This window comes from Miscanthus floridulus, chromosome 17 (assembly GCF_019320115.1).
Source record: "Miscanthus floridulus cultivar M001 chromosome 17, ASM1932011v1, whole genome shotgun sequence".
NCBI lineage: Eukaryota > Viridiplantae > Streptophyta > Magnoliopsida > Poales > Poaceae > Miscanthus > Miscanthus floridulus.
The window spans coordinates 60,459,443-60,476,884 of NC_089596.1; the positions used below are offsets into that span (position 1 = coordinate 60,459,443).

The 17,442-nt window shown below is 53.7% G+C and overlaps 1 protein-coding gene and 1 pseudogene across 1 annotated transcript; both read right to left on the minus strand.

Annotated features, from left to right (window-relative positions):
* Window positions 1–12,370, minus strand: part of LOC136515082 (phospholipase D zeta 1-like) — a 32,321-nt pseudogene extending 19,951 nt beyond the window's left edge.
* Window positions 12,371–15,766: 3,396 nt separating this feature from the next.
* Window positions 15,767–16,538, minus strand: LOC136516218 (uncharacterized). Its single transcript, XM_066509579.1, has 2 exons — window positions 16,395–16,538; window positions 15,767–16,273 (listed from the first exon to the last, which is right to left on the minus strand). Exons 1-2 carry the CDS (start codon window positions 16,536–16,538, stop codon window positions 15,767–15,769), a joined length of 651 nt encoding a protein of 216 aa, XP_066365676.1.
* Window positions 16,539–17,442: the final 904 nt, after the last annotated feature.

Here is a 17,442-nt window from a genome sequence, read left to right on the forward strand (position 1 = left end):
CCGCTCGCCTACCAAGGCGCTCGACGGCAGGACGTCGTATGAGGCTTAGCATGGGCGCAAGCCGGCGGTCTCCCACTTGCGGGTCTTCGGCTGCCTCGCGTTCGCCAAGGAGCTTGGTCACATCAGCAAGCTCGACGACAGGAGCACTTCGGAAGTGTTCATCGGCTACGCGGAGGGCTCGAAGACCTACCGCATCCTCGACCCGAAGACACAGCGTGTGCGCACGGCGCGTGACGTTATGTTCGACGAAGGGCGAGGATGGGTGTGGGACAAGGCGGTGGACGACGACTCGGCTCCGACGTACGACAACTTCACTGTCGAGTACGTCCACTTCGAGGGAGCTGGGGGAGTAGGCAGCTCTTCTTCGGCGAGCGCGTCTACCCCAGTCCCCGAGCCTCCACCGACCCCGGCGCCTGTTACTCCGACAGCACCACGCTCTCTAGCCAGGACCTCGGCTGCGATGAGTCTTTCGCCGGCTCCACCACAGCCGGCACCGCCACGCACTCCAGCACCGACAGGCACCTCTCCAGGCACGTCTACTCCAACACCAGCTCGTGTCGAGCACAGCCCGGTTGAGCTCGCTACTCCGCTCTCTCAAGACGAGGAGCGCATCGACGCGTACCACGACGACGAGCCGTTGCGGTACCGTACGATGGAGAACATTCTCGGCGACCAGCCGGTGCCGGGACCGGTGCCTCACGACCTGGAGGCGCAGTTGCACATTGCGTGTGATGACGGCGAGCCTCGGTCGTTTGCAGAGGCCGAGAGACACGCGGCATGGCGCGCCGCGATGCAGTTGGAGATGGATGCGGTCGAGAAGAACCGCACCTGGGAGCTTGCTGACCTTCCTCGTGGTCACCGCGCGATCACCCTTAAGTGGGTGTACAAGCTGAAGAGGGATGAAGCCGGCGCCATCGTCAAGCACAAGGCTCGCTTGGTGGCACGAGGTTTCGTGCAGCAGGAGGGGGTCGACTTCGACGACGCCTTTGCTCCCGTGGCACGGATGGAGTCTGTGCGACTCCTCCTTGCGCTAGCTGCCCAGGAGGGCTGGCGTGTTCATCACATGGACGTCAAGTCAGCGTTCCTTAACGACGACTTGAAGGCGGAGGTCTACGTGCACCAGCCGCCGGGATTTGCGATCCCCGGCAAGGAGGGCAAGGTGCTCCGCCTGTGCAAGGCCCTTTATGGCTTGCGGCAGGCACCGAGGGCGTGGAATGCCAAGTTGGATTCCACGCTAAAGGGGATGGGCTTCGAGCAAAGCCCGCACGAGGTGGCCATCTACCGACGGGGCAGTGGAGGAAATGCTCTGCTGGTGGATGTCTGCGTCGACGACTTGGTGATCACCGGCACCAAGGATGCGGAGGTGGCGGCATTCAAGGAAGACATGAAGGCCACCTTCTAGATGAGTGACCTGGGGCCTCTCTCCTTCTACATGGGAATCGAGGTGCACCAGGATGACTCTGGGATCACGCTTCGACAGACCGCCTACGCCAAGCGCGTCGTTGAGCTAGCTGGGCTCACCGACTGCAACCCAGCTCTCACTCCGATGGAGGAGAGGCTGAAGCTGAGCCGCGACAGCACGACGGAGGAGGTGGACGCTACGCATTACAGCTGAGCCGCGACAGCACGACGGAAGAGGTGGACGCTACGCAGTATAGCTGAGCCGCGACAGCACGACGGAGGAGGTGGACGCTACGCAGTACCGACGTCTTGTGCGGAGCCTTCGCTACCTCGCCCACACACGGCCGGACTTGGCATTCTCCGTCGGCTACGTTAGTCGGTTCATACAGCGACCGACGACGGAGCACCAGCAGGCTGTGAAGAGGATCATCCGCTACGTTGCGGGGACTCTCGATCACGGCCTCTACTACCATAGGTGCCCTGGGGCGGCACACTTCGTCAGGTACAGCGACAACGACCACGCCAGCGACATCGACACCAGCAAGAGCACGAGCGGGATCCTCTTCTTCCTCGGCAAGTGCCTCGTTAGCTGGCAGCCGGTCAAGCAGCAGGTGGCGGCCCTGTCCAGCTGCGAGGCCGAGTACATAGCGGCCTCGACCGCTTCGACTCAGGCGCTCTGGCTCGCTCGAATGCTTGGTAATCTCCTCGGCAGAGACACTAGAGCGATGGAGCTCAGGGTGGACAGCAAGTCCGCTCTAGCCCTGGCAAAGAACCCCGTTTTTCATGAACGCAGCAAGCACATCCGAGTGAGGTACCACTTCATCCGATGCTGTTTGGAGGAAGGGAGCATCAAGGAGAGCTACATCAACACCAAGGACCAGCTTGCGGACCTGCTCACCAAGCCCCTTGGGAGGATCAAGTTCCTTGAGCTCTGCTCGAGGACCGGGATGGTTCAACTTTCCCACAAGACGACGCACAAGACTTAGGGGGAGAATGATGGATAAGTCTGGCTGGTCTGGTCTTTGTGGGGCTGCTGGCTGTTGCTGCCACAAGGACAACATCTTAGCATCTAGGACAGCATCTTAGAGGACAGCATCTTAGCATCTTAGACTAGCATTTTAGCATCTTAGACTAGCATCTTGGCATATGCTTGGCTGGCTAGCAGCCTATAAATATGTATCCCCAACCCCTCAGGTTGGTATAGCATTTAGAAATAAACCAGGAAATTGCCCCGACTCCTAGTGTCATCCTCTCTCGATGAGTAAGAATTCTGCTACTACCAAGAGTAAGAATTCAGCGACTAACAATATAAACATCAATAACTATTAAATTATCTCGATTGAAAACATGTTACATGTGTAGTATTGTAATAAAAAATACTTGCAGCATCTCATAATTTGAAGGATTTTAATAATATATTCTGGAAGAAATTAATGGTCAAAGATATGCATTGAAGACCATGTAAGTCAAATGTGTCGAGTATTTTTTTACCAGAGTAGAGGGACTACTCTGATGTGTACGGGAAGTTTCCATTATTTATTGTAATGTAAATAGGAAACTGATTTCCAGAAAAACTAACCTGCTCCTGCTTTTCATGGAATTCTTCAAGGAATTCACGCCTCTTCAATGCAAAGTGAAGATACAGAACCTGCGAAGCTTTCTTATATAGACGCCACCTAAACTGGTAGAAGTACAAAACGTAAAACAAGAAAAAGAATGCACGTACATCAGAAGCAAATAAATATGTACTGAAAGTTGATAAAATATCAAATATGCGCAAACTAACAAAGGTATAAGGACTTATGAGCTTCTAAAGTTATTTCTATTTCATCTGTTCTCTGTTCACACCTGCACATGCAGTTTGTTCTGCATGTATATTATATTAGTAACTTCACACTGATTGTCAAAGTCACTACATGATCCACAAAGGTCCAACTGCATAATAAGGTAAGCAAAGGGTAACAAACACTGCTTCAACAACCTGGCAACAAAATCATGCACACAATTGCTTGAAATAGATAATACATGCTTATGTCTCAGGTCAATACACTGTTGCTTATAAATCTTTTATCTAAATGGTTCCCTATTGAAAATGGATTTATAATATCAAGTAATTGCCAATAGCCAATTGACCAGAATGGTCACGTTCAATTATGAATGTAAAACCCAAAGCCATTTGCAAGATGAAATATCAACAACTTGCAAAGAAAAGCACGCTTGTCAATAACATAGGTACTCGAATCATGTTTTGTAGGATTAGCAGTATGGGTTCATACTTCATCGCTCACCATTTTCTAGGAGTTTCATTCGCTAGGGGTCCTTTGGTTTTGTGAATTGGAAATTGGGTTCATGATTCGGAATAATATTACAAAGCGAAAAGGAGGGGAAAATTCAAAGAAAAGGAGACCACAGTAGTTAATACGCAGGGGTGCCACTGTCCAAGGTTGCTTAGGGCAGCCAGTTCGTACATGAAGGCCTGGTGTCAACCAAAGAGGGGTTTAGTGGTGGTGGCAAATCCTACATCAGCAGCCACTGCCAGAGACAAGTGCAGGAGCACAAGGTGGGAGCATCATGCCATGGGAGACCTCAACACTGAGCAGATTGTAAAGAAGAAGAAACACTGTGTATGAGAAGATGAGCAGGAAAGAAGAAGACCCAGGATGTCAGATTGACAATCCACAGTTCGAATTTTTTGACCCCATAAAACACTCGGGTGTTACAGAAACTGACACTATCATTTCCACATCCATATTGGTGTATCTGGTCATGGCCATTGATCTGTCTCCCAAAGGAGCTTGGTGGGCTGGGAATTTTCTAATCTTCAAAACTTGGGTTGGGCACTTTGGATGAGGATCATGAGGTGATTGTGGCTTCAGAAGACCGATCCTAGTCGACCTTGGACTATTTTCCCCATTAAAATTCATAAGTGCCGAAGCTTCTTTCTCCATGGCAGTGGTATCCGAAGTGGGCAATGGAGCAGACACTCTTTTCTGGAAAGATAGGTGGATCCAGGGCCAAAGGATTGCTGACCTTGCACCGCCAGTATAGTATCCAAGCAAAGAGCAACCCATAGAACAGTACTTGAGGCCCTCGCCAATCATGCTTGGGTAGTTGGGTTAATGATATTCAAGGAGCTTTGACTGTTGGAGCCATCTCTGAGTATCTTACACTTTGGGACATAATCACTGAAATGTCTTTGCAATTGGAGGTTGAGTACTCTCATATCTGGCGCTTCTCTTGTGGATGGCTCCTACTCAGCAAAGTCTGCTTATGCTGGTCTTCCACAAGGAACTTTTAGTTTCAGATCTTGGGTGAGGATTTGGAAATCTTGGGCGCCTGGCAAATGCCAGTTTTTCATGTGGCTTGTTGTTCGGGATAGATGCTGGATGGCAGACAGGCTTGTGAAGTGGGGCCTCCCGCATCCTTCACGTTGTTGCAATCAAAAGGAGGAGAACATCAATCATCTCCTGCTGTCTTGTGTCTTCGCTCGGGAATTTTGGTTCAACATACTGAGGAGAGTTGGGCTGCAACATCTCAGTCCAGCCTTAGGAAACTGATGGATAAGTCTCATGTGTGGCTGGTCTTTGTGGGGCTGTGATGCTCACATGGTCCTTGTGACTGTTTTTCTGTTTTTAGGACAGCATCTTAGACTAGAGGACAGCATCTTAGAGGACAGCATCTTAGACTAGAGGACAGCATCTTAGCTAGGACAGCATATTAGCATCTTAGACTAGCATCTTAGACTAGCATCTTGGCATATTCTTGGCTGGCTAGCAGCCTATAAATATGTAACCCCAACCCCTCAGGTTGGTATGGCATTTGTGTGAGCTTGTGTGAGAAATAGACAAGAAAATTGCCCCAACTCCTAGTGTCATCCTCTCTCGATGAGAGTAAGAATTCTCCTACTACCAAGAGTGAGAATTCAGCGACTAACAACTGGTATCAGAGCCGTATTATCCTGTAACCTGAGCATCTCTTGCTCATCTTCTCTCCCAGCCCCACAACAGCCCCAGCTGTTGGCAGCAGCAGCTCCTCCGGCCGCTCCTATTCACTCCTCTCCCAGCTTGTCTGAAGCAGCCCTCTCCCCACGCAGCAGCCCCCCGGTAGCGCGTCATGTCCGCAGGGCAGTCTCAGCGCTCGGTCGCCTCGAGCACGCGGCATCGGCAGGAGGCCGAACTTGCCGCGGCAGAGGAACGCGAGCGAGCGGCGGCAGAGAACCGCTGCGGCGGCGGCAAGGGCGTCGAGGCTGGCAGCGGCGGAGCTGGCAGCAGCCAGAGCGGAGGCGGAAGCAGCGGCGGCGGCGAATGCAGCGCGTGCGGCGGCGGCGGAGGTCGAGGCTCTGCGCGGCAGCATCGGTAGCTCCATTTCCGCAGACGACACCGCCGACGCGGACCTCGAGCTGCTAGAGAGGGAGGCAGCGCGAGCGCGGGCGGCGCAGTGGGCAGCCGCGCACGTCCACGAGCGTGGCGGCAGCCTAGACAGGCGCGGACACGCTGGCGGCGCTCCTGGAGGAGGCGCGCACGGCGGTGGCGCTCCTGGGGCAGCCGCGCACGCCCACGAGCGCGGCGGCAGCCCAGACAGGCGCGGACGCGCCGGTGGCGCTCCTGGAGGAGGCGCGCACGGCGGCGGCGCTCCTGGAGGAGGCGCGCACGGCAACGGTGGCGGACGGGTCGATGGAGAGCGCGGCCTTCACAGGCAGCGTGGCTCTCTCTCCCCGGATCGGTACCGACGGGTAGATGGAGAGCGCGGCCTTCACAGGCAGCGTGGCTCTCTCTCCCCGGATCGGTACCGTGGTTACCACGGGCTCCAGGCTGTTGTCAGGGACGTCGGTCCCGGCGGTGGGTGGCCTACCCTCACCAAGACCAACTACGTCGAGTGGGCTGCGGTGATGAGGGTAAAGCTCCAGGTGCGACACATGTGGGAGGCAGTCCGGTATAGCGACGTCGACTACGACCTAGATCGACGGGCGCTGGATGCTCTCATCGCTGCAGTCCCGCCCGAGATGCAGTTCTCGCTTACCAGCAAGCGGACTGCCAAGGAGGCTTGGGACGCCATCGCTGCGGCACGCATCGGCAGCGACCGCGCCCGCAAGTCCACACTGCAGGCACTTCGCAAGGAGTGGGAGAACCTGGCCTTCAAGCTAGGTGAGGACGTTGATGACTTTGCTCTCCGTCTCAACACTCTGTTGCAGAAGATGGTGCAGTTCGGCGACGACACTTACGGCGAGAAGAGAGCTGTCGAAAAGCTCTTCCGCTGCGTCCCCGAGAAGTACAAGCAGATGGCTCGCTCGATCGAGTCTCTGCTGGATCTCTCCACGATGTCGATCGAGGAGGCGATAGGTCGCCTCAAGGTCGTCGACAGCGATGAGCCACAGTCCCTCTCGGGGCCCATCACCACTGGCGGAAAGCTCCTCCTCACTCGGGAGCAGTGGCTTGCCAGCCAAGGTGACCGGAGGAAGGGGGAGCCTTCTTCCGCGACAGGCGGCCGCAAGCGTGGCAAGCCACGCAAGGCGCGCAGAGACGCCCAGGCCGGGCGCGAGGACGTGCCGAGGGTGATGCCCGCGGAGGCGCCCAGGGCGGCGCCGCCGGCAGACACAAGCCGGCACGAGACGACGCCTGCCGCAACTGCGGCCAGCTTGGCCATTGGGCCAAGGACTGTCGACAACCACGACGCGGCCAGGCCCACGTCGCACAGGCGGAGGCGGAGGAGGAGCCGGCTCTGTTCATGGCACATGCCAGCATCGAGCTACCTCCAGCGGCACCGGCCGCAGCGGCTCTCCTCCACCTTGACGAGCCAAAAGCACACGCCCTCCTGGGCGACAGCTCCGGCAACGACAAGACTGACGGGTGGTGCCTCGACACCGGCGCCACCCATCACATGACCGGTCGACGGGAGTTCTTCACCGAGCTTGACTCTAGCGTCCGAGGCTCCGTCAAGTTTGGGGATACCTCCGGCGTGGAGATCAAGGGCGTCGGCTCCATCATCTTCACCGCCGTGTCCGGTGAGCACAGGCTGCTCACCGGAGTCTACTACATCCCCGCGTTGAGGAACTCCATCATCAGCTTGGGACAACTGGATGAGAACGGTTCGCGCGTGGTGGTTGAGGACGGAGTCATGAGGATTTGGGATCGTCGTCGTCGCCTTCTTGCCAAGGTATCCAGAAGCGCAAATCGACTCTACGTCCTTAACGTGCAGGTGGCACAACCCCTCTGTCTTGCTGCTCGTCGGGACGACGAGGCGTGGCAGTGGCATGAGCGTTTCGGGCACCTTCACTTTGAGGCCCTGAAGCGGCTCAGTGCCACGGAGATGGTGCGAGGCCTGCCGTGCCTCGACCATGTGGAGCAGCTCTGCGACGTCTGCGTGTTGACGAAGCAGAGGCGACTCCCCTTTCCCCAGCGGGCGAGCTTTCGAGCCAAGGAGAGGCTCGAGCTCGTGCACGGGGACTTGTGTGGCCCGATGACACCGGCCACACCGGGAGGACGACGCTACTTCCTGCTGCTCGTCGACGACCTCTCCCGCTACATGTGGGTGATGGTCCTCGGCAGCAAGGGAGAGGCTGCGGACGCCATCAGACGCGCGCAGGCTGCTGCGGAGGCGGAGTGCGGCCGCAAGCTGCGCGTGCTGCGCACCGACAACGGCGGCGAATTCACGGCGGCTGAATTCGCGTCGTACTGCGCTGACGAGGGCATTCAGCGCCACTACTCCGCGCCGTACAGCCCGCAGCAGAACGGCGTCGTCGAGCGGCGCAACCAGACGGTTGTGGGGATGGCTCGGGCCCTCCTCAAGCAGAGGGGGGTGCCGGCTGTCTTCTGGGGAGAGGCGGTGGTGACGGCCGTCTACATCCTCAACCGCTCGCCTACCAAGGCGCTCGATGGCAGGACGCCGTACGAGGCTTGGCATGGGCGCAAGCCGGCGGTCTCCCACTTGCGGGTCTTCGGCTGCCTCGCGTTCGCCAAGGAGCTTGGCCACATCAGCAAGCTCGACGACAGGAGCACTCCGGGAGTGTTCATCGGCTACGCAGAGGGCTTGAAGGCCTACCGCATCCTCGACCCGAAGACACAGCGTGTGCGCACGGCGCGCGACGTTGTGTTCGACGAAGGGCGAGGATGGGCGTGGGACAAGGCGGTGGACGATGGCTCGGCTCCGACGTACGACGACTTCACTGTCGAGTACGTCCACTTCGAGGGAGCTGGGGGAGTAGGCAGCTCTTCTTCGACGAGCGCGTCTACCCCAGTCCCCGAGCCTCCACCGACCCCGGCGCCTGCTACTCCGACAGCTCCACGCTCTCCAGCCAGGACCTCGGCTGCGATGAGTTCTTCGCCGGCTTCACCACAGCCGGCAACGCCACGCACTCCAGCACCGACAAGCACCTCTCCGGGCACGTCTACTCCAACACCAGCTCGTGTCGAGCACAGCCCGGTTGAGCTCGCTACTCCGCTCTCTCACGACGAGGAGCGCATCGACGCGTACCACGACGGCGAGCCGTTGCGGTACCGTACGATGGAGAACCTTCTCGGCGACCAGTTGGTGCCGGGACTGGTGCCTCACGACCTGAAGGACCTAGAGGCGCAATTGCACCTTGCATGTGACGACGGCGAGCCTCGGTCGTTCGCAGAGGCCGAGAGACAAGCGGCATGGCGCGCCGCGATGCAGTTGGAGATAGATGCGGTTGAGAAGAACCGCACCTGGGAGCTTGCTGACCTTCCTTGTGGCCACCGCGCGATCACCCTTAAGTGGGTGTACAAGCTGAAGAGGGATGAAGCCGGCGCCATCGTCAAGCACAAGGCTCGCTTGGTAGCACGAGGTTTCGTGCAGCAGGAGGGGGTCGACTTCGACGACGCCTTTGCTCCCGTGGCACGGATGGAGTCCGTGCGACTCCTCCTTGCGCTAGCTGCCCAGGAGGGCTGGCGTGTTCATCACATGGACGTCAAGTCGGCGTTCCTTAACGGCGACTTGAAGGAGGAGGTCTACGTGCACCAGCCACCGGGATTTGCGATCCCCGACAAGGAGGGCAAGGTGCTCCGCCTGCACAAGGCCCTCTATGGCTTGCGGCAGGCACCGAGGGCGTGGAATGCCAAGTTGGATTCCACGCTAAAGGGGATGGGCTTCGAGCAAAGCCCGCACGAGGCGGCCATCTACCGACGGGGCAATGGAGGAAATGCCCTACTGGTGGGTGTCTACGTCGACGACTTGGTGATCACCGGCACCAAGGATGCGGAGGTGGCGGCATTCAAGGAAGAGATGAAGGCCACCTTCCAGATGAGTGACCTGGGGCCTCTCTCCTTCTACCTGGGAATCGAGGTACACCAAGATGACTCTGGGATCACGCTTCGACAGACCGCCTACGCCAAGCGCGTCGTTGAGCTAGCTGGGCTCACCGACTGCAACCCAGCTCACTCCGATGGAGGAGAGGCTGAAGCTGAGCCGCGACAGCACGACGGAGGAGGTGGACGCTACGCAGTACCGGTGTCTTGTGGGGAGCCTTCGCTACCTCGCCCACACACGGCCGGACTTGGCATTCTCTGTCGGCTACGTTAGTCGGTTCATGCAGCGACCGACGACGGAGCACCAGCAGGCTGTGAAGAGGATCATCCGCTACGTTGCGGGGACTCTCGACCACGGCCTCTACTACCCGAGGTGCCCTGGGGCGGCACACTTCGTCGGGTACAGCGACAGCGACCACGCCGGCGACATCGACACCAGCAAGAGCACGAGCGGGATCCTCTTCTTCCTCGGCAAGTGCCTCGTTAGCTGGCAGTCGGTCAAGCAGCAGGTGGTGGCCCTGTCCAGCTGCGAGGCCGAGTACATAGCGGCCTCCACCGCTTCGACTCAGGCGCTCTGGCTCGCTCGACTGCTTGGTGATCTCCTCGGCAGAGACACTAGAGCAGTGGAGCTCAGGGTGGACAGCAAGTCCGCTCTGGCCCTGGCAAAGAATCCCGTGTTCCACGAACGCAGCAAGCACATCCAGGTGAGGTACCACTTCATCCGAGGCTGTTTGGAGGAAGGGAGCATCAAGGCGAGCTACATCAACACCAAGGACCAGCTTGCGGACCTGCTCACCAAGCCCCTTGGGAGGATCAAGTTCCTTGAGCTCTGCTCCAGGACCGGGATGGTTCAACTCTCCCACAAGACGACGCACAAGACTTAGGGGGAGAATGATGGATAAGTCTCATGTGTGGCTGGTCTTTGTGGGGCTGTGATGCTCACATGGTCCTTGTGGCTGTTTTTCTGTTTTTAGGACAGCATCTTAGACTAGAGGACAGCATCTTAGAGGACAGCATCTTAGACTAGAGGACAGCATCTTAGCTAGGACAGCATCTTAGCATCTTAGACTAGCATCTTAGACTAGCATCTTAGACTAGCATCTTGGCATATCCTTGGCTGGCTAGCAGCCTATAAATATGTAACCCCAACCCCTCAGGTTGGTATGGCATTTGTGTGAGCTTGTGTGAGAAATAGACAAGAAAATTGCCCCAACTCCTAGTGTCATCCTCTCTCGATAAGAGTAAGAATTCTCCTACTACCAAGAGTGAGAATTCAGCGACTAACAGAAACATCCTTTGAGGATTGGTGGGAAACGATCTCTCATGGTGTGTGAGATCAGATTAAGAGGGGCCTCAACTCCCTCATCATCTTAGGTTCTTGGAGTTTATGGAACCCTCACAACAGATGTGTGTTTGATGGGGCATCTCCTAGCTTAGCTAGAGCTTTGTTAATCACTAGCGAGGAGCTGCACTATTGGGGGCTAGCTGGAGCACGAGGCATTAATTATCTCCTTGCCCTCGTGCAAGTGAGAGTTAAGTTTAGGCTGTGGTCGACTTTTCTTGTAAAGGGCGCGCATGTTTCTTTGTAATCTAAGTGGTGTGGGTGTCTGACTTCGTTAAGGGTTCTTATCCCTTTTTTCCTTCTTATATAATATAAGTATATGCATCTTTCCTGCGTGTTCAAGAAAAAAATGCAAAGGACAGCACCACGGAATATTTCTTTTTGTTTTACAAACTATAAAGATAAGTTGGCTGTGTGATATTTAAAGAAAACAAGTCAGCAAACATGTAAAATATACTCTGAAAGTTAGAAGCGACATCATTGCTAATAATCTATCCAGACATAAAATTGATGGAAGAACTGCTGAAATAACACAGGTCAAATTTGAGCAGCCACCCAACTGAAATTGTAAGACCTCGTGCTCCCAACATAAAACAAGGGAAAACGAACCTTCCTGCACAGTCACAGACTTGCTGTTTTGTTAAAGTCAGCAGAAAGGTGGTTATATAAAAATTCGCAGTAAACCAATCACTAATTACAATGCTTCGATTCCATTAAGCATATATCGATCAGTAAATTAAATCAACTATGCATGCCACTTCCAAAATGTTAAATCATCCATACACAGTTTAACAGGAACATATATCTTATCGTTGGATTCCACCCAATCACACCGAAGTCACATAATTTTCCAGGGTTTAATTCTCCATCAAACAATCAACCAAAACCTCAAAACATTTGGGGAAGGATCGCGGACCTGCTTGTAATGAACCTCGACGGTATAGGAGAGCAGCATGGGCGTGATGTCCCCGGCGTCGGGGCGCGAGACGGCGACGATGGACGCCCTGGGCAGCTCGTCGAACACCCGCGCGGCGTCGGGCACCCGGAGCGATGCCGACGCTGAGGCCGCCAGGACCTCCGGCCGACGCTCGGGCTCCCGCTCCTGGTCCGCAGGCGCCGCTTCGCCCTCGAGGTCCGCCTGCGGCGGCAACCGCGCATAGCGGTGGTGACCGTGGCGCGATCCCGCCGGCGGCGGTAGGCGCTCCAGGCTCATGGATGATGGATGCTTCGGGGAGGAAGGGCAGCTGGGACGGGAACGGGATCGATCTGATGGAAGGGGATGGACGTGTCGGTTTGCTGGGGTTTTTTTTTTCTTGGGACTGCCGGAAACGCCAGATGGAATGGGAAGGGAAGGGAAGGGAAGGGAACAGTCCGAATACAAAGTGGAAGTTTTTGTAGCTGGGGACAGTTTGACTCTGGAGATGGTGGGGCCTGTGCCACCTGGTTCGTGGGACATTTCCGTGGAAGCACCTCCATTGTTTTTAATCTTGTTTATACGCACTCATGCACATAGGGACGACAACTGAACCCGCGGGTGAATGTGCCTTACTTTATTTCAACGACAAATTAGTAGTAAACGACTAAGGCTCGTTTGGATCCTTCAGATTTTAAGAAACCGGATAGAAAAAATTATCATCTATACGGTCCAAATTTTATAGGAATTTTAACTCATAGATTCTTAGAATCTCAAAATCCAATAAAACTATAAGGATTCTTTTTACATGGATTCTCAAAATCCCTTAGGAATCAAATGGCACCTAAAGAGACGTATGTATCTCTACTCTTTTTTATTCTCCTCTTATTTTGATTGGACCAAGGCTCTAGTCTTTTTTATTCTCCTCTTTATTTTGATTGGACCAAGGCAAATGATTTCATCCAAGAACTTTATACATTATTGCCATCATGCATCTATATGACACCATTTCAGGATACCATACCTAGAGCTTATTATTAGTCCTAAGTTAGAGTTGTATTCTTTTTTAACAACATTTGAATGCTAGAATAGCATTCTTTCCTCATGGAGGTAGTGTATCCCATGGTTGTCATGTTTTATCTTAGCTTATGGGCCAGGTTGACTAGGGTTATCCAACATTGAATTTTGTGCTAAGAAGAGAGAGAGAAAGATGATACATATGTAATATAACACATCTTTTGCATAAAGGGGTGTTATGCTACCATTTGGTACCAAGAAGAGAGAATAGTGGATGAACAGATGGGGTGAGTCGAGAGAGAAAGGGAAATTTTGATTTATTTTTTTGTTTTTGTTTTGGTGGGGTGCAAAAAACAAAAGTTTAAAACAAGCTAGACCAGGACAACTATAGTATCATATAAGTTAGGCAAACAAGAATTATATAAGCTAGCTTATGAGTTGAGATGTTAGGATATGGTTGGTTCCTCACATTAATATTGCATTGCATCATGGTTTATGCATCATACCTTTTACCCAGACAAGGACATGCAATTCATTGTTGTTTGGTTTGTTTGTTTGATAGGGAACTATACAATGTTATGCACATGATTAGTTCCATGTGTAAGTGGTTAGCCTATATAAGGGAGTGCAAACAAGTATGTTTGGTTGACTACATTAGGGATATTCAGGTCACCCAGTTGTTATATTATTAAGCATACCCCCCTTGTTACATCTGACCCCACATAAGAGGATCAAATAACACCCCTTCACCATTCACTGCTATTTCACAAACCCTTCCCCTTCTCCGCTGCACGATTCCTCTTATCCTACATGATGGATTCATCACATTCCTATTGTCATCCTTCTCTCTCCGGTTGGGCATGTCCTCTTCCTTTCTTTCCTGTCTCCCTCGCCTTCTACCTCGCTCTCCACCTCTTTGTGGTGGGCCCACAATAGGGAAGAGGAGGCACGGGTGGCCGGACGACAACGATACAAGTGGCCCACAACGACGGAGCATGTGTGACTTGACGACGCTGACGCAGGGGCTCGGACCACGGTGGCGGTGCCTAGGGGAGTGACCCTATTGGTCGGAGACTGCACGACAGGTGTGACGTCTTGCATATCGGGTGGAAGCGTAGATTGCATACCTAGATGTGGAGAAAATACTAAATTCTAGGATGCAACCACAGCCTGTGTTTGAGGAGAATGCTAGCTTGCATATAGGTTTGTGCAAGCAACCAAACAGGAGCAAAATACACTACGGGGTCTGGATAACGAGGGTTGTCAGAAACCAATTAGACCCATGAGCTGTGGATAAACACACAAGCTTTTTAGTCAACCTAATGAACCATTGTATAGATATTTAGAAACTATAGTCAATTAATTCTCTCCGAATATACTAATCATGTGCATAACATTGTATAGTTCCAATCCCCTATACATGTTAGTCTGTATAGCCGAGCGTCCTAGCGATCGCGCCCCGGTGAGCCGCGCCCCAGCGGGCTACGTTCTCGCGGGGTGGTGCCCCGGCGAGCCACGCTCCGGCGAAGGCGCCCAGCGGGCGCGCTCTGGCAAGGTATGCTCCGACGGCCGCGCTCCGTCACACCTCCCTCCCACGAGCGTGCGCTGCTCTCTCTACGCTTAGGGCAAAAGCTGTCTTTTGTGCACATTGGGGCTCACAGGTGGGAGATGAAGCTGGAATAAGCTACCTTTTCCAGCTTAATCCCAGCTCATCTCTTTATAAGAGGAGATAAAAAAACAACTTTACCCATAAAACTGTCGAGGAAGCTAAGCCAAACGGGTCTCGAAAAAACGTGTTTCAATTTGGTCGGCCAGATTTTTATGACAAAAGAAAGCAAACCTGTTCTCTCTCTATATAGGTCTATTAATAAGTCAAAACTTTAGACTTTTTAAATAGGAGCCAACAACCTTCTTGAAGCAACGAATTTTTTGAAAGAAAAACGCAGCAGCTGCAACTGCAACTGCAACTGCAAAATACTCCCACAGACGGAAGAAGAAAACGAGGAACCATTCTAGAAGCAGCTGATATTTGACCGTTTGACCGACTAGTCCACGCGCGCTTTGAATTGAATACATTTACACTGTGTTTGCTTGTTCCCGGAGCTTATTAGGGCCTGTTTAGTTCCCTCCAAAACGCCAAATTTTTCAAGATTTTTCGTCACATCAAATCTTTGGACGCATGCATGAAGCATTAAATATAAATAAAAAATAAAACTAATTACACAGTTTAGACGAAATCCACGAGACGAATCTTTTAAGCCTAATTAGACTATGATTGGACATTAATTGCCAAATAACAACGAAAATGCTACAGTGTCGTTTCGCCAAAAATTTTGCGAACTAAACTGGGCCTTAGCTATCTATTTTTCTCTTGCAATAAATCAGTACGCAAGCGGCTTATCGAACAACTTCTTTGGCGGGCTCCTGCAGGGACTTCAGCTCCGACTCCTGCAGGAGCTGTGCCAAACGTCTGTTTTAGAAAGAGCTCTACATAAGGAGCCGGTCAAGAGCCGGAGCCATTTTTTACCTGCGCAGGAGAAGCCTAAAAAACGAGTTTCGCACGGTTCCTTGCTGTGGGTTCATGTCGTCTAGTGCGAAGGAGCTGTTTTGCCAAACGTTTTCTAGAACGGCTTCAGCTTCTCCAGAGAAGCTGCTTCTAAAAAAACCAGAGCCGGAGCCATTTTGAGAGAAGACGTAGCCCTGCAAACGGGGCCTTACTGATGACATCTGATCCAAGCTTCTGAAGAAGAAACCAGGCGAAAGAAGGCCGAAGGATTCGCGTCGGCCGTTGCGGCAGGCAAAGCCAGGTGTAGCTAGCTTCACGTCACGTCACGTCACGAGGTAGATGGGCATCACCGGAGCGCCTCCAGTGCCACCACCGCCGGCGAGGCTAGTGGACCTGAGGCTGACGTAGGGAACCGCCGCCACTGCCGCGGCGCCGAGCTCGGCGGCGGCCAGGCGGCTGCCGGACCGCACGGCCGGCGCCCAGCACGTGCACGCGGCCGCGCCGTCGTCGTCGTCCCCGCCACCACCAGCATCGTAGTCGGCGAGGTAAAGAGGCGCGGCGGTGGTCGACGCCGCGGACCCGTACGGGGGAGTCGGAGCTGCTGCGGCCGCGGGTCTGATGGAGGAGGAGGGGCGCTTCTTGAAGAGATGGAGCGCGGCGGTGGCGGCGGAGCTCCACCACCGGCGGCGCTGCTGCTTCTGCAGGTGGTGGTGGTGCTTCTTCGAAATGGGCTTCTGGAGCTTGAACCGCGCGGAGTCCAGGGGCTTCAACTGCGCAGGCTGGTGCTGGTGGTGGCGCTGGCGCCTACCCCACAGCCGCTTCACCTCAGGCTGGGGGAACAGAGGAACCACACCGCACGTCAACAAGATGCAATGCAATGCAAGAACCAGCACCAGCAGGCGTGAATGTCTACTCCTTTTTCAAGATGTGGCTGTGTAGAGATGGATGGACCTGGGAGAAGAAGTGGAGGAGCTGCGGGTCGAAGCCGTAGTCGCTGAAGTGGTCCGGCTCCGGCTCCGGCTCGGCGGCGGCGGGCGCGGGGAACGGGACAGTAGTGGCACTGGCACTCACGGCCGCCGCTCGCTTCTTCCCCATCGCGACCGTGCCCCCTCAGCTACCCGTATCCTCTGTGTGCACTGTGCAGTGCAGAGCCAGCCAGCTTCGTCGAGGTCTGATCTGCAATTTGGAGGGAAAGAAACGGAGCCCGGGGAGGGTAGAAACAAGGGACCACGCGAACTCCCCTCTTCAAAAACCACGCGAAGTCTGTCTGTATCTGGGATTTGGAAAAGAAGGCCGTGGAAGCTGCGATCTCGTTGTACGTTTCTTGGAAGAGCTCACAGTAAGGGGTATTTGGCATGGCTCTGGAGCTGAACTCCAGCAACTCCAGCCAATTTTCCAGCCAAACACCCTAACTCCAAAACTCCATGGAGCTGCCAATTCCATGGAGCTATAGTGCAAATGGAGGTGGAGTTTTGGAGCACCTCTTTTGCAACTCCGACTCCACCTAGAGCTGGCTCCACCTAGAGCTCCGACTCCATCTAGAGCTGGCTCCACCTGGAGTTCTGGAGTGGAGCAGCTCCACCCAGAGTTAGAGCCATGCCAAACAGGGCCTAACCGATTTATCGATCCAAGTTTTTATCATGCCTGGGAAGCGCCGCGGATGTTTGGGGAGATGGGCAGGCAAGGTCGAAGACTGAGGCCCTGTTTGGGCGTCTAAAATTTAGGTTACATCGGGACATATAAAATATTAAATATAGATTAATTATGAAACTAATTATATAACTTGTGATTAATTTGTAAGACGAATCTTTTAAGCTTAATTAGTCCATAATTTGACAACGTGATGCTACAATAAACATAGGCTAATGACGGATTAATTAGGTTTAAAAAATTCGTCTCGTAAATTAACCTCCATCTATATAATTGGTTTTGTAATTAATCTATATTTAATACTTCTTATTAATATCTAAATATTTAATGTGACATAAATTTTAGGAGC

Coding starts and splice junctions, on each gene's coding strand:
- LOC136516218 (XM_066509579.1), bottom strand. CDS start 16,538: ATGGGGAAGAAGCGAGCGGCGGCCGTGAGTGCCAGTGCCACTACTGTC. Junction 16,274..16,394: donor TCCTCCACTTCTTCTCCCAG/GTCCATCCATCT, acceptor CTGTTCCCCCAG/CCTGAGGTGAAGCGGCTGTG.